The sequence below is a fragment of the Ciconia boyciana genome, chromosome 22 (genome assembly GCF_034638445.1).
Source record: "Ciconia boyciana chromosome 22, ASM3463844v1, whole genome shotgun sequence".
Lineage (NCBI taxonomy): Eukaryota > Metazoa > Chordata > Aves > Ciconiiformes > Ciconiidae > Ciconia > Ciconia boyciana.
This window is the reverse complement of record NC_132955.1, coordinates 2,494,813-2,522,626: the sequence shown is the minus strand read 5'-3', so window position 1 is coordinate 2,522,626 and position 27,814 is coordinate 2,494,813. Positions and strand designations below refer to the sequence as shown.

Genomic DNA, 27,814 nt, shown 5'->3' with positions numbered 1-27,814 from the left:
GTAGAGTCTTGGTTCAGAGTCAGTATAGTATATTCAGTGGGGATTGTGGTTTTCATCTGAATTATTTTAATGAATTAGGCTTGACAGCCTTCCTCTGGGATAGTCTAGCTTTGTTCCGCTTCTGTTTCCCTGTTTGGAATAGGGAGATAAAGAAGTGAAATGGCTCTCCCAAAGTCTCAGGGTAGAGAACGGCAGATCCAGGATCTCCATCCCCTATTCTAGCTGCAAATTTTTTTCCTCTTCCAAGAACCAGCACAATAACAGGTGAACCTCTCTCCAGTTCACAGCCCCAAGCCCAGCAGATGCTGAAGACTGGGTGGATCAGATCCAGTTCCTCCTGAAGGGTGAGTCTGGCAGCTTGGTCCAAGCCAGCGTGCCCTGTTTGGGCAGATCCTGGCAGCATCTTCCCACCCAGCGTGGGCTGCTCCCTCCAGCAATGGGTGGGCTTGTGCTCATTGCCAAGACCTTGCTGGGGTCCAGCATCCCCTTTTAGCAAAAAGAGAGGTTCTGGGGCTTTGGTCTTTCGAGCAGGTGGTTAAAAAGAAGTGGTTGTTTGGAGCCCACAAGCATGTGGTTTCAACTTGAGAGCTTTTGGCTGCTTTTAGAGGATAGAGTTGTGTGATCTCTCAAAGGCTGCAAGAGTCACCCAAGAAAAGGGTGGGAATCGCTCCTCGCTGCTGAGGTTGCAGATCTGCTTCTGTCCTTGGCTGATGAAGGATGGGGTTTGGCTCCACTGGAGTTGCTCCAGTTTGAGACCAGCAATACTGAGACAGGACCCCAGCCCTGTGTGTGGAAACCTTCTGGAAACCACAGGCAGCTGCCCAGCAATGGGGTCAGGCTCAGTTCCTTGAGCCAGTTGTTGAATTTGGCCTTGTTCTCTGGCATTTGCCATCCTTTCGTGGGCTTTTCCCTTGTTTTAGCCTATTCTCAGCTTCCATCCCATTTTCTTTACACCAGGGGCTCATGGGCCAAGCAAGGGGACAGTTCACTCCTTGCAAGGTCCATAGTGAGCACGAAGTACAGCGGCGCAGGCTTTGTTACTTGATTTGAACTCACTGAAAGTACCAACATCCAGCGGTACTTTGGCTTGCTCTTTCTCACCATGCTTTCGCTTTCTTCTGCCAGACCTGAGCTCCTTCACCATCCCATGCGATGAGGAGGATGAAGAGCTCTACAATGACGTGGACAGTTCTGACTCTGTGAACACAGCATCCCACAATAGTACCCTGAATCAGGAGGAGCCAAATGTTGAGATGGAAGAGGATGACATCTACGAGGTTTTGCCAGGTGAGCAACCTAATAAGCAGGTTAAAACCCGAGCCATCCCCTAGTCGTAGCCCTGCAAACATGGCAGGAGACCTTGGCCACACAATGTGTTGATGGGAATGAACATCTAGGACTCTGCTGAGTTGAATGGGCCCATAACTCAAAGATTTGACCCCGTTTCTTTGTTCAGACTGGTTGATGGACCACAAGAGCAAACCCTTTCTGTTCTGGTGAGGCAGAGGGTTTGTAAATTCAGGTGAGGCGGCTTTTAGAGGTTATGCTCCATTCAGCTCGGGTAATATTAAGTTTGGTGAGAGTGGAATCTCTGGGCTGTGTTACCTGGAAAATCAGACTTCAGATGATGAAAATGCTCCCTTCTGGGCATACAGTCATGGCTGTAACACAATTACTGGCCTTCCAAGAGATGATAAAATAACTGCATTAAAAACTAGTGCTTGTTCACTAACGGTGCACGAGGTCTGGAGGTAGCAGGGCAGCGGCTGCCGGTTAAAGGAGCCAGAAGCAATCTTCCTGGCACAGAACCAAACAGCCTGCGAGGGTGACACGGTCTGCAACATTTCTTACCGTTATAGCAGAAATCATGGTGTGACATGCCCCAGGGCTTGGTCAACGGGTCACCTGAGCCTTATTCAAACACGTGTGCTGTTCTGCCTCTACGCTGCGCTTGGCATCACCCAGCTCTCTGCACCCCATCCCCGAGAGCAGGGTACCTTGGTGTCTGCGTTGAGAGATGCAAAATAGGTCCTTGTTTCTTCTTATTTATTTCAGAACTTTATATTTGTAGTGATTAAAAAAAAAAAATATTAAATGCACCAGAAAGTTTTATGGCGCTCGAGATCTTTGTCTCGTTATTGCTGCCAAAGGAAATCTCTGCTCGGTGGTTTGCAAGTGGCATCCAGACAGCTGCTGGGAGCGGAGCTGGGGCTGCGGGCTGCCTGCCCAACCCTGAGCAAAGCCTCAGCCTCTGTCCATCTCTCATCTTTCCTTCCTGACCTTCCTGTCCTCTGTTTACATCCTCAGCTCTTTGGGCAGCAGCTTTCTCTTCCTCCGGGCATACCTACAGTGATCCCCGAGCTCAGCAGGAGCCTCCGCGCTGTGGTCCCCAGGCTGGCATGTGAGAAGCGCTGATGGTCTGTCAGGCTGAGGGCTTTCAGCATCCCTGGCTGCTTTGGCAGCTGTGCCCGACTCCTCGCCGCCTTGCGGCTGCCAACACTGACTACAGAGCAGATATTAGATGTGAGGTTTGTTCCACATGTGGCTAACGGTGATCCTGCTAGGAGCTTGCGCAGGGTTGATTTAGGGACGGACCCTTCCGTTGCCCCCGCTCCGGGATGTAGTGTCTTGAAAGAGCTGCAGCCGACCCTGCCAGCCAGGTTCGCCCTCGGTCCCCACGGATGTTGCGCTCCTGCTCCCCCGCACAGGTCGGTGCCCTGATGCTGGAGCTGCAGAGCATCGTGGTAGAGGAGGGAACATCCCAGCCAAACCCTTCCTTTAATTATGGGCTTTTACTGGGCTCCCTACCCTGCCCATTCCAGCTTCTTAAAAGCTTGCTAAGAGGTTCCTGAGGTAGCCCAAAGGGTTGCGTCTCGGGCTGCCAGCCAGCCCAAACCTTGCAAACACCAAGGTTGAAGCCCCTTGCTTTAGCGGGGCTTTTGCGGTATCCTTTGGCCCCAACGCGTGGGCATCCCGGGGGCTTTGCTGCTACGCGGGGACTGCTGTCCCTGGGGTTCGGCCAAGCCTCCGGCACCACGGCTGCACGGAGCCGAGGCGCGGGCAGGAGCTGCGGGACAGCTACCTCTGCCCGCATCGCCTCTGCCCTCCAGCCATCAAGCATCCTGCCTGCCGCCCGTGGCTGGAATCGCGCCGACGCGCAGGGACGCAGCTCGGACACCGTGCAGGATGCTGCCAGTGGGAAGCAAAGCCACAGCTCTCCCGTCTGGGCAAGTTTCTCGCCCCCCGCACGCCCCAGTTCTGTGCCTGGTTGAAGGGAGGTGGTGGTGGCACGTTGCTGTAGAGGCAGATGCCCAGCGTGCGAGCGGTGGGAAACCAGTTGGAGGGCTCAGGGGCAGGTAGGAGAGGTCTGCTCTGCCCCGAACTTGTGTCCCCCCAGGCCCTTCGCACCCCTGGGACCCCCCAGCAAGCACAGGGAAAGTCCCCGTCCAAGCTGGGGTCTCCTCTGGGCCCAGCTGCCTCCCTCGTGTCCCAAGTGAAAATAGAGAGAGAAAGAGGGAGAGGGAAAAAAAGAAAGGGGGGAGAGATGAAGAGATAATTTCCTCAGCAAGTCATCGTTGTTAATGAAGTTTTACAAAAACAGATACAACCAAGGAAAAATAAAATTTCACAGGTGATAAATTTTTCCAATTTCCCTGGCAGAATTCGATAGGATTGTTAAATTAAGAGTGAAGGTGTCTGTTAGGAAGCAACGAGCAGTGATGGGTAATTTTATAGAGTGGAAAATTGAATCAAATTGCTACATTAAAACACAGCTCCTCTGAGAATCTGCCCAACGCCCAGGCTGCGCCGGTGCAGCGGTGGGGTGCACAGCCCACCAGCTCCTGGGCCATGCCTGGGGCTGGGGGCTGCTGTGGGGCTCCGGACCCCGGGTGTGGGTGCCCAGGGTTGCCCACGGGCATGTAAAGGCATTTTCCCGAGGGTGGTGTGGCTGATGCTGTGATGCTCTGCACAGGGAGGTGACATAGGGGGAAACAGCACAGCCCCCAGGAGATGCATTTTTCAGCATTTCCCTCTGATTCATCACTATAAAATCCAGATATTGGCTGAGATCAAACACCCAGGCCCTGGGAAGGCAGAGCATCGCTTCCAGACTTGACTTGACTGGGAAAAGCACCTGGCTGCAACAGGCTGGGGGGTGGAGGGGAGCTTGTCACGTCCCGGTGGGCCCCGTTCATGAATCACACAGCTCAAAATCTGCAAGGACTGTGCCCGGGGCCAGCGTGCCGCAGCGCAAGCCACGGTGCAGGCAGGGCTCAGCAGCACCCCGGGATTAGTGCCTTCGCCAAGGCCGTACCAGGGCGTCTGCACCCGTGCTGCGGGCAGGGAGAGGCTGGGGGTGGCCCCGCTGCAGCTTCGCAGGAGAAGATGGGGTGCAGGAGGGCAAGCGGAGCTGGCTGCTGCCAGCCGAGGGGAAGCCGTGCCAGCCAGCTGCCTCCCCACCGTGTTTTCCTGAGAAAAATCCCATGCGAGTTTCCTCCCTTCCTTCCGCAAAGGCTCTGTCCATCACGGCCCTCGCAGCACGTCAGCCTCGAAGAGCTCGCTGCAGGGCAGCCAGCCCTGAGCGCGCCGGGCAGAGCAGGGACCGGGGTCTTCCTCCAAGCACCTTTTGCAAAAGGCACGGAGTGAGTGGTCAGCAGGGCAGGGGCTTTCTAAAGAAAGGGAAACTGAGGCACAGAGGACTGAGACATGGGAGAGCACCTTGTCCAAGCCGTGGAGCAGTCAGCTGCCTAGCTGATGTCTCAGGTGGGCGATGCAAACAGAGAGGGGGTCTGTGGCTTTGATTTCTGGTTAGAACATGCCCCATTCCATCAAATATGGAGTAAAATGGCCCAAGGTGGGTCAAGGAGAGGGGCCTGCTCTGGAATGCCTCCCCAGCCCCTGCCTGGCAGCCTTGCGTGGCTCCCGGAGAGCGCGGATGTGGGGCAGCAGCAGCTCTCTATGGGGCGAGGGGTCAGGACCCCCCAGAGCTGCCTGAGCTCGTTAGGGGCTGTAAATGTGACTCCCCATTAGCTGTGCCAGCAAGGGGCACCAGCTCTGCAATCTGGGGGGGGGCTCCCAGGAAAGTGAGGAGGAATCAGGGCAGATATATCTCCCCAGGATCATCGGGGCACCCACGACCGCCCAGCACCACATCCAGGCAGGAGCCGGCAGTGCCGGTGCCCTCCGTGCGCACGATTCACGCAGCTCTGCTCATCTTGGAAACCCAGCGGCAGCGTTTCCTCCGCGGCACGTATTTTCCTGTGCCGGCACGGGCTGACGCTTCCCAAGGAGCGCGTGTGCATGTTGGGAGGTGCGAGAAAGGCTCTGGAAAGAGGTTTCCCGAGGACAGGCTGGCTCGGGGATGGAAGCAGTGCCTGCAGGATGCAGGCTAAGATGCGAGCCGGAGGGGTGTGCACGGCACGGGTAGGATGTGGGGGTGGCCCTGGGGAGCCCCCGGGTGCAGGTGTCATCCGCAGCGGTGGGGGAAGGATGCTGCCCTGCTTTGGAGGATGGCTCTGGGGTTTTCATAGGCACGGGAGATGGTTTGACTGCCCTCCATCTCATGCCAAGATTTGGTGCCATTGGTTAAAGTATAAAGGAATCCAGATGCGAGGGTTTGGGGCGCGTGCGTGGGAATGATGGGGGGAGAGTGCTGTTACAAATACATTTATGTTCTCTTTTACAAATGCAAAGAGCAGGCAAAAGCCTGTTTCAATAATTTATTTTAAAATCAATGCTAATGAGGTTCTGTCTCGTCAGTGGCCGAGTTTTACAATAAAGTCTGATTTATTTAGAAAAGATCTTTGGTGCAGCTTCCCGTCTAATGGGGGAGCAGTTGCAGTGACCCTCCAACTTGGGATGCAATTTGTAATTGGCAGCGGAGGTCTGACCTGGTTTGCATTGATCAGCGCCGAGTGGGAGAGACGGCTGGGGCTGCGGCCGCGGCCTCGGAAAGCGCCGAGCAGCAGCAGCACGTCGCTGCCTTGCGATCAGGTGCCGTGGGATCAGCAGAAGACCCAGGCTTGGTTTCTGTTGCCTCTGCCTAAAAGTGACAGCAAAGTCGTGTCCCCTGAGATGCAACAGGGACACCTCTTCTGCACTGGGCTGGCCGTGCCAGGGCTGTCCCGTGCTCCCCGAGAGCCCTTTGCCAGCAGCAGTGCAAGAGGTGCAGATGAGCAATTTGCCTGAGCGTTGACTTTCTGAAACGTTTCAGAATTGAGTTTTATTTATATTATTTTATGAGGTGGCTTCTAGTCTTTATGGTTGCAGAAGGAAGCCTGGGCTGGGACGGCGGCTAACGTGGGTGCTGTGCACCCAACGCACCCCAGCAGCCAGAGCAGCTCAGGCTGGATGAGTTGTCCCAGGTTTGCTGTTAAATAATCTTATTTAAACTTATTTGTGTATAGATCCTTGCTCCTGTCAGTCACTAGCCATTTTCGCAGGGCTTCCCTGTGACTTCCAGCCCCTCTGCCCTTAACCTTTTCCATGGTATCATTTCTCATTATTTCCTTGCATCCTCTTTCTCCGTCCGCCGTAGCCATGCCAGCCTGCCTGCCCTCCGCTGCCTGGGGTCTTCTTTCTCTTCCCTAATTTCTGCTTCTGTCCCCCATCCTTCCTCGCGTTTCTGTCCTGGCATTTCTCCTCGGCGTCTCGTTTTCTCTGGGCCGCGAGTCCTGCACAGGAAGCAGCTCTTCCTATAGGGCACTCAGCAAAGCACTGCCTAAATTTATGAGCCTATAATAAGTGATTTGTTTTTACCAGCGTTAACAACAATTCATATTTTTATGCAACACGTTTTAAAATATTATCTGTGACTTCCTCCCTTCCACTCTTCACAATTAAGCCGGGAATTTATTATTCTGACAGTTGGATCTCGCAGCCCTCTGCCTGCCTGGGGGTTTGGTGCAGCAGTAACGCTCACAGCCCTTCCCCTGACGTCTCTGCTCTGTTTCCCACCCAGATGAGGAGCTGGAACCCCCCTTCCCGGAGGACAGCGAGGATGCCGGGAGCAGACAGAGAAGCGGTAAGAGCCCACGCTACGTTGGCCAACCCAAAGGACCTTCAGGTCATGGTGGGGGGGGTCTGAGTCCGGCTGTCTTCAAGCGTCCTGGGGTGTGGGTGGGGATGGAGGGGTATGTGGAGGATGGGAGGGTCCCCAAGAGCAGACTGATGGGTGACAGAGCAGACTGCAACTGGTGGAGTTCAGACAACTCAAGCTTGGGGAGCTCTCCCCATCTTTTCCATGCTACGGGCATGGGCGATGCCTCTCCTTTTTGGACAGGCACCCCATGGGAGGTGGCCTTAGTCAGCTCTCCACGGAGGAGACCCAACATCTGTCCCCTCTCCTGCCTGATGAGATCCGTGTGCCGATGGATCTCCCATGGAGGCACACCCGTCCCTGTCCCTCATCCCATTCGGGACTGCGGAGAGGGAGCCAGCCCTCCTGGTGCATCCCGAGGGGCCGGGGAAAGGAGCTGGGGCAGAAACAGCCTGGAGAGAGGGCAGGAAGCGAGTCATGGCCCAGAGGAAGCCACTGCAGGGAGGGATCTCAGCCCGGGAAGCCGGAAGGACGCACACCACCACCCCAGGAACCAGTGCCGCCCGCCTGGAACCGGCAGCCCGAGAGCCTGCCATGGTCACCAGGGTCCCCACCCCTGCTTTTTCCTTAAGGACCCGCACCGTGGGACGGGAGCGGAAGATCTGTTTCCTCCCCGGTCCCACCTGCTTCGCTTTCCATTGCCGCTTCTGCCCCAGCGCAGGAAAACAGCGCTTGTGTCTGAGCGGCCGGGGCTGGACTGGCTGGGGGCTTCCTGCCACCCCGCTCGCTCCTCGCTGCATGGGAAAACATGTCCTCCTGGCAAAGCCCGGCTCGGGAGGGCTTCCCGCACCGTCCTCCTGCTCTGGAGCTTGGAGAGGATGGTCTTGCCCCGGTGATGCCAGGCTCGCAGGGTGCCCGTCCGGCTGGGGACCCGCAGCAAGCATCCCGCTTGTTGGGTGATGGAGGCTGGAGAAGTTCAGTGTTGGATGCTGTGGATGGTGGCCTAACCAGCTTCACGCATGCTTGTGCTCCGCTGAGCGCACGAGCACCCCGAGCATTGCTCAGCTGGTTTACCTTTCCCAGCGGTCCGACAGCCCCCGTGCCCAGCTGCCTGGTGTTTCTGGAAAGCCCGATCCAACACCCAACAAGCCCTTTGGCCAACCTCAACCCCCCTTGGATGTTTCCTGAGCAGTTGTCCCCAGCCCAGGAGGGCATTCAGGCCTGTTTCTACCGAAATCTTGGTAGCACAGACAGGGTTGAGTCCCAGCTGCTTGCAGGGACAGGAGCAAGTCAGCGTTTCTCCACTTCTCATGGTTTTGCGGAGCTTGTTTCCCACCACCCGGCACGATGACTTATTTGGCCACTGGAGCATGTGGCAGCTGCAGCTGGTACCAGCACCCAGAGCTCAGAAAAAAACGATGTCCCGAGCTTTATAAACTGTTCTGCGGTCGTAAAGCGGGACCGCACGCTTTTCCTGGAGACTCCTCGACACAGGGTAAGGAAAGCAGAAGGCGCTGGGATATGCGCACACACACACACATGTGTTTTTCTTTGCCTTTCACAACTGCCCCCAGCATTTAAACATCCAAAGGACCAGGTGGCAGAAAAGCAGCTCCCCCGTGGGTTTTCCAGCTGGAGGTGGGGGTCGGTGGGGTGCAGAGCACAGCTCCGTGGCACGCTGGTGCCAGAGGTGATGATGAACCCGCACCCCAAGACCACCCCCAGGATTTTGGCTCTCGCTTGTCACAACCCTGCCAGCCATTTAAACACCCTGCTCGTACTCATTAGCATCTGCCTGGCGGTTGTAATTGTTGTTAATCGTTAGAACCGGTTTAGTTATTAGCATTGTCATGATTGCTTTAAGTCCTGTGTCTGTTTTTACACAAAATATTATATTAGACTCTTGCTTCTGAAATGCTGGGCTGCGTTTCAAGAGGGAAAGGTTATCGCAGCGCCAGGAACCCCAGCCCTCGTGCCTTTTGCCTTGGTAATTTGTCCTTCTGTCCAACTGGACCAAGGGCGAGACAGAGATGAGAGGAGTCCTTGAGCAGAGGGCCGGGCTGCAGGGAGGGAGGGACGGGGCTATTTCTTAATTACATCACACGGCCAAAGTGCTAAATGAGCATTTGGCTAATGGAAAACTATTGTTTCTAATTTCTAAGAACCACAAGGATGCCGCGATGCTGGAGCAGCACAGCAAATCCAGCTGGGAGCTTCAGGCTGCTCCTGCCAAGACACCCATTTGCTCCGCTCAAGGCTGCTTAATCCCTGCCTTCTGCGCTGGACGGGCTTCGGGGCTGTTGCTGCAGTGCGAGCTTACCAGTCACATATGAACAGAGCAAAATTCCTCTACTTTGAAAACAAAAAAGCCTCGCAGCCGGCCTCCTGTCACAGTCCCCTGCGCTTAGCGTGGCAGGAGGTTTCACCTAGCGTGAGCACAGCAGTGAAAAGCCCTGAGCTGCAGACGGTTGTCATTAGGTTTCAGCATCAACAGGCTTCTGAAGCAACACGCCCGAAGCAAAGGGGTTGGGGCGGATCGTGCCTCTCCCACAGCCCCTGCTCGGGGCTGCTCAGGCTGCAGAAGAAAATGATGCAGTTGTCACATTTGGCTGGTTTTCTTAATGACCCCAAGGCCCATAAACATGGGAGCAGGCTCTCGTCCCACTTACATCAGTGTAAATCATTCGCGCTGCAATCACGGCTCTGCCCCCAATGCAGATTTAAATGTCTAGACGGGGCATTGGGGCTTTTTAAACAGAACCTCTTTTCTGTCAAAGTGAGCAGAATTAATGCAGGATAATGCAGGAGTCCCAGGATGGTTTGTCTGGATCCGACCCACATCCCACCCAGCCTGGAGCTGGTGGGTCAGGAGGACGGTGGACACCCACCGTCCCTTGTGGAGGCTGCAGGGTGACGTTCTCCCTTGCCTGGCCTTCTTTAAGTGCTAAAATGGGAGCCAGGATCCCTTTTCTGCAAAGGGTCTTAATTTTAACAAGATATTCTTGATAGCTGGCACAAACATCGTTGCTGCTTTTGAAGCTGTGGCTGGGAACGAAGCGCAGAGCCCGACCGCACTTTCATCGCGAGGCATCTTCCTCATCTGATGCATTTAGTTCTGACCTTCGAAGGCAGGGTTGGAGGGAGGGGTGAGACCTTCCATCCCACCAGCTGACGTAGTTGGAAAAAATACACAAACCTTTAGGAGCACAAACCTTCCCATGGGCTGGAAAATTTTCTCCCTTTGTCCTCGCAGAGTATCACGTCCAGGCTCGTGCGCACGGCTTCTGCAAAGTCTCTGTTTTACCAACGGCTTCTCCTTTCTCCGCTCCTTGACAGGGTGGCCAGGTGCCTCCAAGCTCCTCTTGTTCCTTTGATAAGCAGGAAGGAGCAGATGCGGGATAGGGAGGCACCTCCCCAGCGTTCCTGGTAAATGGGGGACAATCGAGACGAGGCTGACTCCAGCTTCCCGGCAGCATCCTCCCCGCGGGCGAGGAGACGCCCGGGTCCCTGTCCCGGGGGAGCTCTGGGGTGAGAACGGGCACTTTTGGCTCTGGAAACATCTTGTAAGAAGATGTATTTTCCATCTCAACCCAAACCCCCTTCCCCTCCCAATACGTTAGTGACACAGAGCAGAACTCCGGCGAGGAGCAGAGGCTGATGCGGGGCATCTCTTTTATGTTTAATATTTAAATCTCTTTGCCAGCACATTAATGATGATGCTCCACAGAATTATTGGTATTTTCGTATTTTCGAAAGCAGCCTTTCCCCAGCCTCGTCTCACAGGGGACACCAGCAGGTCGGGGCAAAGCGCCGTCCCCCTGTACCGGATTATTCCCTGCATCGTGATGTTGTCCTCACACCCTCCCGTAACGACCTTTTGTGTTAATTACACAATTTGCTGGCTCCGACCAAAGCTGCTGCTTGCCTCGTCCTCCTGCTCAGCACCCGTACGCCCTGATATTTCCTCTGCCTCCAGTTCATAACCTCTGGTTCCTGCGCTTAGCACAAGCTTAAATAACTCAGTAGCTCCTACTCCTTCTATTCCCTTCACAATCTTTTCCTCGCCACTGTGTGCTCCCCCTTTAATACTTTCCAAAGGATGCAGACCTACTTTTTTTTTTTCCCAGCCTTTCTATTTAAGTTCCCCAAGTCCCTGAGTCATTCCGGTTCCTCCCTGCTGTGCCATTATCCATCTCTGTAATGTCCTTTTTCATATTTAGGTGATCAAATCTGGGCACAGTACTCCAGATGCACCCTTATCACTCGGTCCCTTATACCATATTAGAAACATTTCCTCCAACATGTGCTCGCTATTTTCTATTTATGCTTTCTGGGCTTGGTTCAGCCACGTGGCAGAGCAGCACAGATCGCTGGTACAGCTCTGGTGCTTGAATCCCCCCCCCGCAGAATGCGGTTTTACTGGGTTTAATTGTCCACGGGGGTCACATCGTGGAGATGTCCATGTCATGACATCTGGGTTCACCCCCACTTTGGTGCTGGGCCGTCAGAGCAGTCTCCTGCCTGAAGCCTGTGGTCCAGGAGCGTGTTTTAACAGTCATCTCGTGTGCTTGAAACTGGGAATCTGGGGGTTTTGAGTGGTTTTTTGATGCTGTGAGGGATCTGTTGGATGTGCTGGCACAAGTCACTTCCCCAGTCTGCAAACTGGGCAGAGCAGGATCTCCTCCGGTCGTGGGGCTCCGCAAGACCTTGGCATCAGGCTCGTCTGGTCCCATCGCGAGGCGGGATGCTTTCTGCCCCCGCCATGGGGACCGACCTTTCGTGGTGACTCTGGTCTCTGGGCCAGTTTCTGGGGTGGGAAATGCCGTTCGGAGATGGCAAAGATGGAAATGTTTCATTCTGGAAATGCTGCTGTGACATTTTCCAGAAAACCCAAGAGCACATTTAGCCCGGGGCAGTCCCCAGCCTTGGCACGGTTCTCCAACCAGCCCAAACCCACGGCTTTCAGCAAACAGATCATTTGCCTCCCAATAAAAAAAAAAAGGGGGAAAAAAATAGAGTTTGCTGGCTCAGGTTCCCTTCCCTTTCTGCAGCAGACTGTGATCACAGGCATCAAGCAAAGGCTCTGCCTTCCCAAACTCACAGCTCAATGGGAAGATCGAGATTTTAGGACGAGAGGAAACGGCCTCAAGTTGCGCCAGGGGAGGTTTAGGCTGGATATTAGGAAATTTTACTTCACTGAAAGGGTTGTCCAGCATTGGAACAGGCTGCCCAGGGAAGTGGTTGAGTCGCCATCCCTGGAGGGATTTAAAAGCCGTTGGGATGAGGTGCTCAGGGACATGGTGCAGTGGTGGGCTTGGCAGGGTTAGGTGTACGGTTGGACTCGATGATCTTAAAGGTCTTTTCCAACCTATACGATTCTGTGAGTCTGTGATTCTGTGATCGAGACCTGAGCTATCGGGTTGTATCATGCCATAGAAGGTTTAGGACCTTCTCTGACCTCCCAGGAATGGGGGGTGAAGGCAGATGTTTGCTCCCTGGTCTCCTCCCATCCCTGGTCCTGCTCCGGGCGCTCCCGGTCAAGCAGTCGGTGCTGTTTTCTTGCTGAGTGGGCCCTGCTCCATTGACTGCAATCCCCTGCTTGGCTTCTTTAATTAATAAATAAACTTGGCTATCACCTTCCCCAGCAGTATGCTCCCAGAGGCCCTGTGCAAATACCCATGTTAATTAACAGTATTCCTCGTCCGTGGCCTGTGGCACGGCTGTCACCGTGGTGGGGACACTGCCCAGCAGAGCTGGCGCTGGTGCCTCGTGTCCCCTCTTGACCAGGTTTACGGATGTCCACCTCGGGGACAGCTTGCTTTGAGCCTGAGAGGAGATGAGGGACTTGGGAGAGAGGGAAGGCATCTTTGGTTCCCTTTGTGATTCGTAGTAAACGGCTTTAATTCGGGGTCTTCTGAAACAGAAACATTTATCAATGTGTTTATGTGTATTTACTGATAGATGTTGCAGTTATTTATTGATCAGCCCCTTTTTCTTGCAGCACCTCTTTGGCCTCTGCCTTTTCATTGAAATGCGAAATTAATACCACCACCATTTCCTTCCTTTCCCCAACAAATACCAGCCCCTGTCCCCCAACACCCCACCCCGCAACCCCAATATTTCCCCATATAATTCCCTGTCACCCTGGCCTCTCTTTTTTTTTTTTCCCCAGGAGGTCCCCAGCGAGATTATGCCAATTACTACCAAGGCATGTGGGACTGCAGCAGCGAGCATCCCGATGAGCTCTCCTTCCACCGCGGAGACCTCATCTACATCCTAAGCAAGGTAAGAGCGTCACCGGCAGCCCCGTGTTCATCATCGTGGGGCTGGGGCTCAATTGCAAGGTCAAGAGCTGATGAAATTGGTAAAAATCAAGGTCCAAAGCAGAGTTAAATTAGCAATTTAGCGGAGGGGGGAGCGGGATGGAGTGGAGGGGGGACCCCGGCATCCTGCTCCCCGCTCCATGACTGCCCCATCAATGCCACTCCTGCCCGTACCCCTTGACTTCACACGTGACATTTCAAATGCCCCAAAGCGAGATTATTTTATTTTTATTTTTTTTCGGGGTAATGGAAGCTCTACGTGCTGTTGCTCAGGTATTACAGGGGTAATTGAGTTGCTCAGCCGGGTGTGACCAGGGCTCCCTTCGGCAAGCGCACGCAGGTGAATAAATTAAGTGTTTGCATTAGCAGGTCTGCGGGGGCAAGAGCAGAGCCACCCGTGCCTGTGACCCTCTCCCAGTCCCGCTTGTCCCCGTAGGTCTCTGCCCTGGCTCCCACCCGGTCCCTGCCAGACCACGGTGGCCCCGGCTGGCAGCGATGAGCTGGGGCGGTCGCATTTCACGGGTGACGTTTTGCAACGTGCTTTGCACCTCGATATGGTATGGGAACAGCGGTGAACTTGGCGGGGGGGTTGCATTTTGTTGGTGGTGTTTTGCAAGGTACTTTGCACCCCGATGCGGTGCAGGAACAGCGATGAACGTGGGGGGGCTGCACTTTGTTTTGCAATGCACTTACTTTGCACCCCAAGGACAGGGGTGAACCTGGGGGGGGGTTGCGTGGCGTGGATGGTGTTTTGCAATGCGCTTTGCACCCCAATCTGGCACGGGAACGGCGATGAACTCGGTGGTTGTGCCCCGTCTGCCCTGGGGCACCCACTCAGGGAAGGTCCAGTGGACCCGATTCAGGGAAGGGTGGTGCGTGGCAGGTACAGACCTTTGGAGATGAAGAACGCCTCCAAGTCTCAGGCTTGTTAAGACCAAGGCAACGTTTTATAGCTGAGAAAAAGAATCAGATTTAGTTTCGCATCCTGGCGGTAACCACAGGATGTCCCCGGGGTGGACACAGGTGATCGGATGCCGCAATGATGGGCAGGAGAGCCACGGCGGCAGCGTCAGGCCTCTCCATCGATCCGTCCATCGGAGCCCTCGAGGCCAGACCCTTTCACTCCTGCAGGCTCCGAGCTGGGCACCGCTGGTGCTGCGGCAGCCCCAGGCCCGGCGTGGGCTGACCGTCCGCCTCCCCGAAGGCTTGCAGCCGGCGTGGCAGGGACATTTTTCGCTGGCATCTTTGAGGGCAGCTCCCGCGCGTCCCCGCGGAGGCAGCTGCATCCCTGGCAGCAGCAGAGAGCAGCTTTGCATCTGGGCTTCACCATCCCTTTCTGGAAGGCTGAGAATTCCCCGTCTGTGGATCTCAAAGCACTTTACAGCAGCATTTAGTGACCCGCTGCCCCCCGGGATGGGGCTGACATGCTCCGGGCACCGAACCCACAGCCCCAGCTCGTCACCTCATTTATCCGGGGAGGTGACACCAGGAGCAACCCACGGCCATCCCTGGGGGCGATACCCTCGGTGCTCAGGCCGCTGCTGGTGCCTCGGTCCGTCCCGCCGACGGCCGAGCGGGTTGGGGTCCCCCCCGCGCCAGCTCGGGGACACAGCTTGGAGTCACGGCAGGGTTTTCGCTCTCTTCAGTGGCTCCAGATTGCGACTCTTGTGCTGGCTTCCTCACACGTAACCGATCGGTCCTGAGAGCTTTTCCGCCGTAAATTACTTTGCGCGACGGATGCTCGCGGCCGCCGCAGAACAGAGGCAGCGCGGGGCCGGGGGGGGGGAAAGGAGGGAGATGGCGGAGGGGGGGAAAGGTGTTTGAAAAGCCTGTTCACTCAGCTGCATTTTAATTTCCTTTTCAATCTTGTCCCAATTAATTTCGCAGAATTAATCTCAGAAGCAAACTCGGCAGCATCGAGGCTGCCGTTTTAGCGGTGCGGTCGCTCTGTCTGAACATGAAATAGGAGCTAATATAAAAATCCATCTGGTGTCTTTGAAACACACGCCGGCTGCTGCTCGGGTCCTGTCTGACATTTCGAGCATCAACAGCGGGGAAAAGTGATTTGGGGGTTAGTGGACATCAGTAGCTGGGGGGGGACTCGGCAGCCCGGGGGGCTGCGGGCACGGGGAGGGTGGGGGATGCTGCGGCGGAGGGGATGCGTGGTCCTGCCCGGGGCAAGGGCAGCATCGTCGCCCGCTGCATCCCTCCTTGGAGCGGTCCCTTCGCTGCCATGTCGGGAGTCCAGGGGACGCCACTGTCAAGGGCTTTTCTCATCGTCCCCCCAGACCTGGGCAGGAGGCTCCTTGTTGCACCCCCAGTGCCACCAGCGCTTCATTGGCCCCATGTGCCGCAGGGATAATGGGGCCGGGGGGGGTCACGGCCGGCGCTGGTCGAGCTGCAGAGCTCGTACCCCACCTCATCACCCTGCTTTGCAGGGACCCCGAAACACCGCTACCCCACTCGGTGCAGCCCAGCTGGGCTAATACATGGGGGAATTAATTTGGGGAGGGGGAAGCAGTAATCCCAGCAAAAACCCCGGCATTACGGCCCTTTCCCCGGCACCGGTCCCTTGTCCCCTGGCTGAGTGATTTGTACGTTATGATAATTATTTGAATGCAGCGAGACTTCCTATTTTAAGTGGGCTTAGTTGGATGTGACAAGCAGGCCATAAAACCGGATAAGTTAATTCTCTCAATTGCTTTCAATGAAAGCAGGGGGGGAAAGGGGGGGACATATTCCCATACCCCGGACCCCGAGCGAAAGGCGTGTGGTGACATCTAGTGGCATTTTGCCTGGATTTGGGGCCATTTCGCTCGTGGGGAGAGGCCACGGGGGTGGCCACGGCCCCCCCCGGCCCCCCCGATGCGCTGAACCTGGTGGGTGACGGAGCCAAGGTGTAACGAGCCCGGTCGGGGCTCAGCGCGCAGCTGCATCCCAGGGCGGTGGGCTCGGCCCCCGGGGTCTCTGGTGGGGTGGGCTGCGGAGATGGGCTCCCGGGGCTCGGCGGCGTTCGACTCCCATTAATAACCCCTCTGGGAGGCTCCTGAGTTGGGAGGGATGGGGATGGGACGGCGGGGTCAGCTGGAAGGCAACGGTCACCCACCGGTCAAATTCAAGCGAGGGCCATCCTTCCCCCACCGGCCCCCTCGCCCCCCCGGCGGGAACCAATCGTCCAGAACAAGCCCCTGGCAGCCTCATTCCTCCCAGGTAATTTTTATAAATGAGGGGACACCCATCGCAGGCGAGGACAAAAGGGTGGCCGAGCGCCAGGGAGGCAGCGCCGATGATGCCCAGCGCCCGCGCGTCCCCGATGCTGCGTCCCGAATTTTGCCCCGTCCGTGGGGATTCACCCGCGCATCCCCGATGCTGCGTCCCGAATTTTGCCCCGTCCGTGGGGATTCACCCGCACGTCCCGGTTGCTGCATCCCACATTTTGCCCCAACGCCGCTGCTTTCACCCCACGCCGACCACCGTGCCAGCTCCAAGCGTGCCATCCCGCCCTCCACAGTGGGTGACCCTGGTCCCCATGGGGCACCGGTGGCCGTGGCAGGGACATGTGGTAGCCCCTTCCCTGTGGTTGTGGTACGCCAATGCCAGCCCCGGTGGTCTCGGGGGGCTGCTGAGACCCCCCGGCCCATGAACTTCTCCTGGGCTGGCACATGGTTCTGCTGGGGGGGTTTAGGGTTTAAGGCGTACTCTGACCATTTATTTTGCACTGAAATTTATAATAAATGCTGTTAAAGACTTCGGCTTTGACAGAGGTAATAATAAATTCACTGTTAAAGACAGTAGTTTAATTCCTTATACCCTCCAATACTGCACAGAATAAACTATATTCATCACCGAGTAATTTTTTACCACATAAATCTTTAAAACTAACCGTTGTAGGCTGTTGAGGCTGAAATATTGTGAATTTATTAGATATGCCCATGTAGTATTGGATTCAGAGGTTTCCATTCGAATATATTACAGGGGAAATTTGTGTCTTTAAGTGTGACAATCCTTCCATTTTCCAAAGCCAGCGTTATAACCAGCAGCTCCTCCAGAGTCAACTCTGCCTTTATTAGACAGAGATTTAGTAACGAGCCCCTCGCTAATCTGCTGGGGAGGTGGGGGTGACATTTGCTGTGATGCCCTGTTTCAAATGAGGGGGGGGGGGGGGGAAGCTTTTTGTTTCCAGCGTAACAAATGCCCGACGATTTCCCATCTTATTTCGTAAATGGAAGTGGAAATTTCACTTGGGGTTGTGACAATGGGAAATATTAAAGCGGAGCCTCGTCGTTAAACCCATCCCTCCCCGGCCATAACTTTCATGGACTGCCGTCGTTTTATGGATCTACATATTATATACATATATATGTGTGCGGGTAGATGGATGCGAGTCGTTTTTATTTGGGGGGTGGTTAATCGGCAATAGAGGGAACGAGAGGAGAACTGAGGGTGAAACTCCAATTGCATGTAGGCAAAATAGATCAGGAAGGGTTTAAATCCGGCATCGATTTGCCAAGAGGTGACAGGCAACACCTCTGCCACCATCACAACTTGTGATTTTTATTTGTCTGAGCCTGTTGAGCACCCGTGTTTCGAGCAGGCATCCTTGTTTCCTTTGCTAATGTAAAATACCAGCAGACAGTAGAAATCTTTGTTCGTTAGAGAGAGACGGAGATAATTATAAAACCATCTCCCGGTTCATGAGGCGCGGGTAACATTTAAACCAATTGATGTGGTAACATTTAAAGCAGTTATATTGCAAAATGTCACGTACGGTCTAGTTTCATTAGAGACGAGTTAATAGATGGATGGAATTGAAACTCCCAGGCCTGGGCATAAAATAAAAAGTTTCCCTTTGCCATAACTCAGCCTCTCCGGCCGCCGCCGTGCCCTTCCCACAGACCGAATCCCCAAAGGTCTAAAACTTCCAGCGTTTCATCTCTCTGCAGCAGTCACAAATCAAGAGTTAAAAATGAGAATCGCGGACAACAGAAGTCCCACGGCCAGGGGAAGGGGTGGTCGGAGGAGCCCGGTTCGGAGGATAACGGTAACGCACACAATTAATATTCAGCATCCCCCATTTGTGCTCTCCTCCACCCGAGGATGCTCACAAGCCACCGGTGTTTTGCGCTCGCTTCTGCACTGTCTCGCCTTTTCTCCTTTTCTTTTTTTTCCCTTTTCCAAGCTGCTCCATCTGTAAATGAACAAACATCTTGATTTTATAGCCTTTTGCTTTGTAACACGGAGGGGTGGAGGGGAGGGGGGGGAGAAGTAGTGGAATGCCTAAGTAAGACTTTAATTCCAAATTCATTTACGCTATAGCGATGAAGTTGTCACAAACCATAATGCAGTATTTAATTAAAATAACAGAAGTGTATCTAGATATGTCCTGGGGTAGCTATCACCAAATTATAGCCTGCGCTACCCGGATTGTATTTATGAAACGGTGGTGTCTAAGGTACAGCTGAGCGGATGCGAAAGAGGAAACGTTTAAAGCATCGTTCTCGCAAAAGCTGCATCTCTCTCCTTCCTCTCCTGCCCTCCCCTGCTGTGCTTCCCCACTGATTCGGGACCCTCGGTGTGATTTCGGCTGCGTGGGGGCCCTGGGGGTCCCTGCTTTGGCTCCTGGCCCTGACTTGGGGTGTCTGGGGGCTGCCAGTCGTTACAGAAAGGGGCTGGAGCCGGCCAGGGCTGGGACCAGGGTCCGGGGCAGAGGGGGGCACCCGCTCCCAGTGCCCCCCTGTCCCGGCTCAGGTGCCTCTCCCAGCCCTCCAGCAGTGGGTGCACCCACCCCCGGGGGGTCCCTCGCCCTCTCCCCGCGGCCCTCGCAGCAATCCCTGGGGGAAAGATGGGTGGCTTAGGGTCATAAATTAATTAGGAGCGTAAATCCTGACGGAGGAACGAAGCCGCGACTTTCGGGCTGGCTGAGGTCGGGCTTTGCACTTCGCGGAGCGGGGATGAAGAAAATGGGTATTTTTGCAAGTTCCCGGTGAAGTCACGGAGCCGTTGGCTTCGCCGCTTCCCCTCCGCCGGTCCCCATCCCTTCTCCCAGCACAGCGGCCACAGCCAGCCCCTCGGCTGTCCCCCTCGTCCCCCTCTGCCTCCCCCAGTCCCGTAAGCCCAGCCGAAGAATTATGAATGAAGGGGAAATAATTGCGGTGACCTTTGCAGGGAAGCGGCCCTGGGGGTTACTGTATAAAGATATTTTGATAATACCCATCACGTAATCTCCCCTCTTGCAGCTCGGGGAGTCGGGGATGGATGGCTCCTCGCACACGCGCGTGCACGCACACGTACGCAATTATTTCGAGCCCTCTTCACAGGTCACAGGCAGAGTTTAACTCAGATGGCTGCTAATTTTCATCAGGCGTGAGCATTCAGGACTTTAAAGGCGAAAATAATTGGCTGCAGAACAAATTTAGGAAATGGAGTGTGCGATAAAGCAAATAAAAATCTCTCCCGGTTTTTTCCCCCCCCCCTTCCCGGTGGCAGGGAGGAGGGGGAGAGGGCAGGGAGAGGTGGGAAGGGAACAGGCCCGATCTTATTTTACCTCCCTTGCAACTTTGCCATTAAAGTTGCACCTACAGCTAGGAAGTTTGTCCGTGAAAAATGGTCATTTTGTTTCCCCTGCTCAAAGCACGTTATTAAAATGCTAATTTAAAAGAAAAAGGAGTTAAATATCTAGCAATGGTGCAGTCTAATTGCAGCCATAATGAGCTCTCTAAATGTGAGTGCCCCTGACACACAGAGAGCATAAACAGCCAGCAAACACATCATTAGTGCTCACGTTCATTTATTCTCCCGACCTGCCCGTGACCCCGCGGCGCTGGGCCGGGAGCAGGTGGATCCGGCTGCGCGGCCCCCGGGGATGCGGGAGCGGAGCGGGAGCGGCTGCCACGGCAACGCGGGGCTGCGACGCCGGGGGATGCGCCAGGGCCCGCCCCGCGCACGCGGACCCCGCGCAGACCCCCTGCACCCCCCCGTACCCCCTGAACCCCGCGCAGACCCCCTGCACCCCCCCGTACCCCCTGCACCCCGCGCAGGCACCCTGCACCTCCCCGTACCCCCTGCACCGCCTCGTACCCCCTGAACCCCGCGCAGACCCCCTGCACCCCCGTACCCCTGAACCCCTGCGCAGACCCCCTGCACCCCCCCGTACCCCCTGAACCCCGCGCAGACCCCCTGCACCCCCCCGTACCCCCTGCACCCCGCGCAGGCACCCTGCACCTCCCCGTACCCCCTGCACCCCCCCGTACCGCCTGCACCCCCTCGTACCCCCTGAACCCCGAGCAGGCACCCTGAACCCCCCGTACCCCCTGCACCCCCGTACCCCCTGCACCCCGCGCAAACACCCTGCACCCCCCGTACCCCTGCACCCCCGTACCCCTGCACCCCGCGCAAACACCCTGCACCCCCGTACCCCTGCACCCCGCGCAGGCACCCTGCACCCCCCGTACCCCCTGCACCCCCTCGTACCCCCTGAACCCCGAGCAGGCACCCTGAACCCCCCGTACCCCCTGCACCCCGCGCAAACATCCTGCACCCCCCGTACCCCTGCACCCCAGACCCCGCACAAACACCCTGCACCCCCTGTACCCCTGAAACCCGTGCAGACACCCTGCACCCCCCGTACCCCCTTTGCACCCCGGACCCCGTGCAGACACCCTGCACCCCTCATACCCCCTGAACCCCACGCAAACACCCTGCACCCCCCGTACCCCTCCCTGCACCCCAGACCCCACGCAGACACCCTGTACCCCCCTGTACCCCCTGAACCCCGCGCAGACACCCTGCACCCCCCGTGTCCCTTCCTGCACCCGGACCCCAGGCAAACATCCTGCACCCCCCGTACCCCTCCCTGCACCCCCGCACCCTGCACACCCTGCACCCCACGCATCCCTGGACCCCGCGCACCCCTCCCTGCACCCTCCCTGCACCCCGCGCACCCCTCGGATCCCGGATGCCGCGCACCCCCTGCACCCCACGCACCCCTCGGACCCTGGACCCGCACACCCCGTATCCCACGCACCTCTGGGACCCTGTGCATCCCCCTGCACCCCCTACACCCCTCCTGCACCCCACACACCCCGGACCCTCTGCACCCCCCTGCACCCCCTCTGCACCCCTAGGACCCCAGACCCCACGAACCCCCCTGCACCCCGCACACCTCCACACCCCACGCACCTCTGGGACCCCGCCTATCCCCCCAGACCCCGCGCACCCCCTCTGCACCCCACACACCCCTGCACCCCCCACACCCTGCACACCCCCAGACCCCACGCACCTCCCCCGGACCCTGCGCACCCCTGCACCCCCGGGAAACTGCGCATTCCCCCCCCCCAGACCCTGTGCACCCCCAGACCCCGCACACGGCCGTGGGTTGATTTGGGGGTGGCGGCACCCAGCAGCCCGGGGAGGGAGCAGGGGCCTCCCAGCGCAGACACAGCCACAGAATCATGGTTTGGGTTGGAAGGGAGCTCTAAAGGTCCCCTCGCCCGACCCCCCTGCCACGGGCAGGGACATCTCCAGCCAGGGCAGGCTGCCCCGTCCAACCTGGCCTTGAATGTGTCCCGGGACGGGCCACCTCCCACCTCTCGGGGCAACCTGGGCCAGCGTCTCACCACCCTCAGCGTAAAAAATTTCTGCCTTGCATCTAGTCTGAATCTCCTCTTTTAATTTAAAACCGTCCCCCCTTGGCCTATCGCTACAGGCCCTGCTAAAAAGTCTGTCCCCATCTTTCCTCTCAGCCCCCTTTGAGTATTGAAAAGCCGCGTGGTGCGACGGGGAAACTGAGGCAGGGAGCGGGGATGCGCCTGAGCTGGAGCATCTTGGCTCTAGGTCTCAGTTGTGCCGGGGTGGGGGGGACCCAGGGGTGCTGGGCCCAGCCACCCCCACCCCGCGCTGCTGCTGCTTTGGGGTGTCCCCCCCTCACCCAAGCATCCACGCCCGCTCTGCGTGCGAAGCTCGGAGGAGGATGGGGCCCTCCGGAGAGAGGAATAGCGGCAGCCGCACGTGAAAGCGAGCGGCCGAGGAAGGAGATTAATAAAAGCGATTCTTTGGAAATGATTTTTGCTCCATTCCAGCCTGTTTGCTTCTGAACAGCCTCGCTAATCGCCTCCCAGCAACAGCACAATAACTTCCCTCTGATTCCCCCCCCCCTTTTTTTTTTTTCCTTTTTTTCTCCTCTCTCTCGCCTGTCCGAGGGGCACAGGAACACCATCCCTGGGAAATATTTTAAAATAAAAAATATCCCAGCCGACACCCCCGTCCCTCACCCTCCCCTCCCTGCACCCCCCCCTTCTCCCGTGCACTCTCGATGAACCTGTGATATTGTAGCAATGGCCCTTGAAGTGCAGTGGGGAGGTGATTTAGGAGAATATTAAAGGCAATGTGGAGATTCGAAGGCGCCTCTCTCAGGGAGATCTAGAGAAATACGCAGCACAGATGGGCTGAGCAGATTAAACATTTCCGTCACATTGTTTTCAAATTGTGTTTGCGGTGCCTGAGGGTTGGTACTGCGGTCAGAGCGCGGCGGAGGCGCGCAAAGCTGGGAGCCGCGCGCTTTATGGAATAAATATTAATACGGCAGTTTCACATGGGCTCCCGATCCCATCGGCGACGCAGATCGGATGCCGCCGCCGCTATTGTCTCCCGGCCTGGCCCCGGCGGCTGGCGGGGCTCCAGCTGCACCTTCTGCCCGCTCCAGCTCTGCACGGGGGACCCGGCCGCCGCCGTCTGTCTGCCCCGGCCGTGTGTCCCCCGTGCCGTCCCCGCCGGCTGCGGCGTCCTGACGGGGAGCCGGCCGGCCCTGGGGTGCCCGAAGGGACGTGCATCCCTCCTGCCCCAGCCGTGTCGGCACCCCCCAAGCCAGGTCGTGCCACCGCTGCGGTGTGCTCGGGGTTGGCTTGTCATCGGGGACCTTGGTCCGTGGTGCTGCCTTGCTCGGCTGGTCGGTTGGTTTTGATGGGAAATGACTAAGAGGCTAAATCCTGAAGGCCTCCCATCAGGCGGGTCTCCCCACGGAAAGCCTGAGAACTCATCTCAAGGAGGAGCTGCGCCGTTGTCCTTGCCAAAACTGCCCACGTGCCTCCCCAGGCCCAGGTGGGCGTCTCTGCCTGGCCTTCCCCGGCTGGGGACCATCACCTTCCTCTCCCTTCGTCTCCCCTAGTACTGCCTGCTCTGAGCCCCTTACGTCTGTTAGCTTCTTCCCCCTGGGCTGGGACGCGGAGAGCCTGGTGGGATGGGACACAGGGACCCCGGTGGGACAGGACACTGCAGCCACCCCGGGCGATGCTGGAGCAGACGGGACAAGGGGAAGGAGCAATGCCCCAGCTGCGTGTCCTCAGCTCCTCGCAGCAGCTGAGAATTGAATCATTGGAAGCAAGTGGGAATCATTTCTTTTTGTAGGGATTTACCCTACAAAAGAGCAGCGTGGCAGGGAGCAGGTAATGGTGGGCCACGGTCTGAAGCAAAGGGTAAGTGTCACCCCAATTACTCCTCCGTGTGCCAGGCTGGGTGACATGCCAAGGAGCCGGCATGCCAAGGAGCCGGCGTTCCCAGCTGCGTCCCTCAGCTGCTGCTGGCTCCAAATCCCCCAAGGACAGGTAGCCCCTCGATTTCAGAGCTCGCCGCAGCTCCGAGACGGTTTTCAAGGTAAATAGATGTATAGCTGACCTGGTATAAAACTCTCCGGTGTCAGCCGACCCCTCGCACGCTCGCCATACCTCATCTATGAATTAGATTCTTCCATTTTCCTAACAATAATGTATGACACACAAGCACTAATAATGGGGCCGAGCAATCATAAACCGATAAGTCCCTGACTGATTGGCTTTTCCTTCGGCATCCATCAAAGCGTCATTGATCTTCTGTGTGAAGGGGGGTGATTAATGGCCTTCCCGAAGCCCGACGGGGTTGTTTACGAGGGCTGGCGAAGGAGCGCGGTGGCAAGGAGGGCTTGGGAGCACCGGTGGGGAGTAAATATCATCCACGCAGCGGAGGAAGAGAGCCCGTGCTTCTCGGTGAGGGGCAGGAGGGAGGTTGGATCGGACAATTTGAGCTTGGTGGAGCAGGGGAAGTGCTGCCGGAGAGATGTGGCTGCACATTTAGGGTCCCACCAGGCGGTCGTCCATCTGAAGCCGTGCAGGGGACGGTTGGCCACGTTCCCGTCACCGCCTTTGTGACTGTGGGCTTGGGCCGTGGGATTTCCCCCCGTGATGGGGACAGGGGGAATCTGTAGCTGGGTCATTCAGGGACTCCACTTTCCCCCTCCTCGGAAGAGCATCATCTCTGCTGGGTGATGCTGAAGGAGCCGTGGTGCAAGGCAGGGAGAGAAACCAGGTTGTGGTTGTCATCTTGTTTCTTCTTCCCCCTTTTCCTTCTCCCTTGTCGATGGAGATTAGCAGCATAAAGCTTTTTACAGCCCCGTGCACCAACCCGCCATAAAAGCCCTGATTGCGGGCAATTATCTGAATGAGCGTCTGCTTCGGGTTCACTTGGCACCGGGGATCTCGGGAATGAAATGTGGAGAAGTGCTGTGAGGGGTTTTCTTCCTTCTGGGAGAAAATCGCAGCATTTTGGGAAAGGAGCGAGGCCATTGTGGCTGTGTAGAGGATGGCTGGGCTGGGAGGATGGCCTCCGGGGTGTTGGGCTGACCCCCAAATCCAGTTCCCTGTTACATGCCAGCCTGGAAAGGGCTCTGGCTTCCCAGTTTGCTCAGCCCTGCTGCATTTCTGGGGACGGGGCAGAGCGATGGCTTTGCTCTGCCTCCCTGCTGATGCCCGGTGCTGCGTTCTGGGGCCCCCAGGGGCTCCTGGCATGGCATCAGCACCCATGGGTGCTGCCTCCAGCACCCTGCCGAGCTCCTGCCACACAGCTTCTGATGGATGTAGAGAGGGCAGAGCATCCCGCTCCCCTCTCCTGATGCCGCCGTACCAGCACACTCAGGGCCCACCAACCTCGCTGGAGCAATTATCTTCCCGATGAGTGGGTTTTCAGTCCCTTCTATAAAGTCTCAGCTAAATTACTTCCCTCCCCCCCCCAAAACAGTCCAGGCAGGTACTGAGCGCAGAGGCCCCATTAGCATGTAATTAGGCAGAGTCCAGCAAAACCATCCTCAAGCTCCCTCCTTCTCCTCACCCCCCTCCAAAAGCCGGTATCAGGCATCAGCACGTTAGCAAGATGTAAATGAGCACCTCCAGACGAGAGCAGAGTTCACCCTGCACTGGGCTCTGCCTTGCTGTGCCAGTGCACTCCTCGTTTTAATAGTTTAATAAAAATTAGCATAATTAACGAACATCTGTATGATCCAGAGTGGTGCAATTTGGCACTTGGAAACGAGGACTTAAACATTATTGCTGGGAGTTTAATGTTGTTTTAATTCTTTTTGGCACTGCGCAGTGAAATAAACGCTCGGTGCCGCGAGTTCTCGGCTGGCTCTCATTTGCATTTTCCTCCCTTTGATTATGAGCAATCGCAGACTAGCCGGCAATTCATCAAAGCAGAAATTATTTTAAAATACCTCATAGTGTTCAGGCTACGGCAGAGCTGGGGGGGGGGGCGAGTGGAGACTGGGGGCTGCCCGTCACGCCTGGGTTGCATCTCGGCCCCTCTGCCCACGGGTCTCCAGGCTACAGCAAACAGACCCAAATTTTTCCTTTTGGTTTTGCAGCAGGATTTTTTTCCTCCCTGGCTGGTGAGGACAGCGGGGCAGGGGGATGTAGCCCCCATTCCCCGCTCCTTCCTTTCCAGCAGCATGGCGGGGGCTTGACTCAGCGCTGTGTGCTGGGGTGCGGGTCCCTGGGGAGCATCGGGATCCCATCCCGGGGAGCGTCGGGACTCCCGGGACCCTTTCCTGGCTCCGGCGAGGGCAGCACCATCTGCAGAGCTGGAAGAGTCGGGAGCAGTGTCCGTCACTGGTGACTCAGCCCTTCTCCCGAGCAAAGCCCTTTCCCTCTCGGGAAGCAGGGATGAGCTCGGGGACCCATTAAATGCCCCCCCCAGGTGGGGGAGGTCAGAGGTCCCATGGGACATGGGACGGGATGTGTGGCTGTGCACATCGCTTTTAACATCTCCTTTAAAAAAAAAAACAAAAAACCAAAAAATCTCCTATTTTGATGGCAAACTTCTTAAGCCTGTGTGTGCTAACTCCTCCTCTCGCACACACATGGGGGGAGTTTTCTCTGGTATTATTTGCTGCCAATATCTGCTGTCAGGGGAAAATCACACGTGAATCTGGGGAAGGGATGTGTTACCCAGGTACGATCCACCTGGAGAGGCTTCGCAGAACTCCAGGCTGGGGCCTGGGACATCCCGAGGGTTGCCATCTGTAAGTAAAATACCCCAAAATATCAGGGTGTGAATTAAATACTGAGTTTCTGAGCAAGCCCCAAGCAGTGCCCTGCAGGACCCAGGGCGAAGGGGGAGAGCAAGGCGGTAGGAAGGACAGCGAAGGATTTACGAGGGGGAGAGGTGGGGTATTTTCTGGTGGGAGTCTGGGGGTTGCTCTCTGTAGCTCCAGGTATCGAAGGAAGGGACCTGAGCCATGTCCCCTGTCCCAGCACTAAGCCCGTGCCCGTCCGGCTGTGTCTCCCCAGGAGTACAACGTGTACGGCTGGTGGGTCGGAGAGCTCAACAACGTGGTCGGGATCGTCCCAAAGGATTACCTGGCAGCTGCCTACGACCTGGAGGAATGATGAGGACCGTGGCACCCCAGGTGAGAGCTGGCACCCCGGGGTGCACCCACTGGGGATGGGGCGTGGGGGTGGGTGCTGGGGCGGTGGCTCCATTCCTGGGGTGCCCCAGCATCACCAGGGTGCCGAGCCTTGAGGACTGTCTTTGGCTCCATCTCCTGGTCTCCGTTTTACGTGGGAGCAGGAGAGATCGGGAACCACAGTTGCAGTTCAGGGACAATGCCACCCTGCCCAGTGTCCCTCCCTGGATTTCAAGTCCTTCAAGCTCCATGGGAGAAATGTGCTAAAACCACGGCAGCCACCTCCATCGGACCCCGAGAGCTGTGTGTCACCGGCTGTAACACCAACGCTGACACCAAGTGCTGCACACGCCGTGTTTTTCTCCCAAACAAAACCCATTATGGAGGCATTTGGCAGATGGGGAAACTGAGGCACAGGTCAGGGCTGGGAAAGCGGAGGGGGTCCGCAGCCAAGCTAGAGGCAGAGTCCTGACACCTGCCTGGGGCAGCGAGACCTCCACGTTTGCCCAGAGATCGCCTGCCCTCCTTATCCCCTCTGCGCCCACGAGTCGCCGATGTGCGAGGCCATGTCAGTCCCAGCCTGCATCTCATTGTCCCCTTCCCCACCGTCACCCGTGTCTCTCCTCCTCCCCGAATCCAGGTGCTTCTCTCCCTGGCCATGCTGAGAAACCAGCTACCCCGTCCCCACCGCCAGCCTCAGCCTCCTGCAGGAACCCGTTGCATGAAGAGACCCATGTCCCATCGCCC

General features: G+C 56.8%; 1 protein-coding gene across 1 annotated transcript in view; it reads left to right on the top strand.

Annotated features, from left to right (window-relative positions):
- The window catches only part of SKAP1 (src kinase associated phosphoprotein 1), a 158,498-nt gene extending 130,684 nt beyond the window's left edge, over nucleotides 1–27,814 (top strand). Inside the window, exons 8-13 of the mRNA XM_072885904.1 lie at nucleotides 281–344; nucleotides 1,126–1,287; nucleotides 6,962–7,024; nucleotides 13,212–13,324; nucleotides 26,952–27,070; nucleotides 27,708–27,814. Coding sequence (XP_072742005.1) covers nucleotides 281–344; nucleotides 1,126–1,287; nucleotides 6,962–7,024; nucleotides 13,212–13,324; nucleotides 26,952–27,050 — 501 coding nt within the window. The 3' untranslated portion in view covers nucleotides 27,051–27,070; nucleotides 27,708–27,814. The remainder of the gene's footprint in view (nucleotides 1–280; nucleotides 345–1,125; nucleotides 1,288–6,961; nucleotides 7,025–13,211; nucleotides 13,325–26,951; nucleotides 27,071–27,707) is intronic.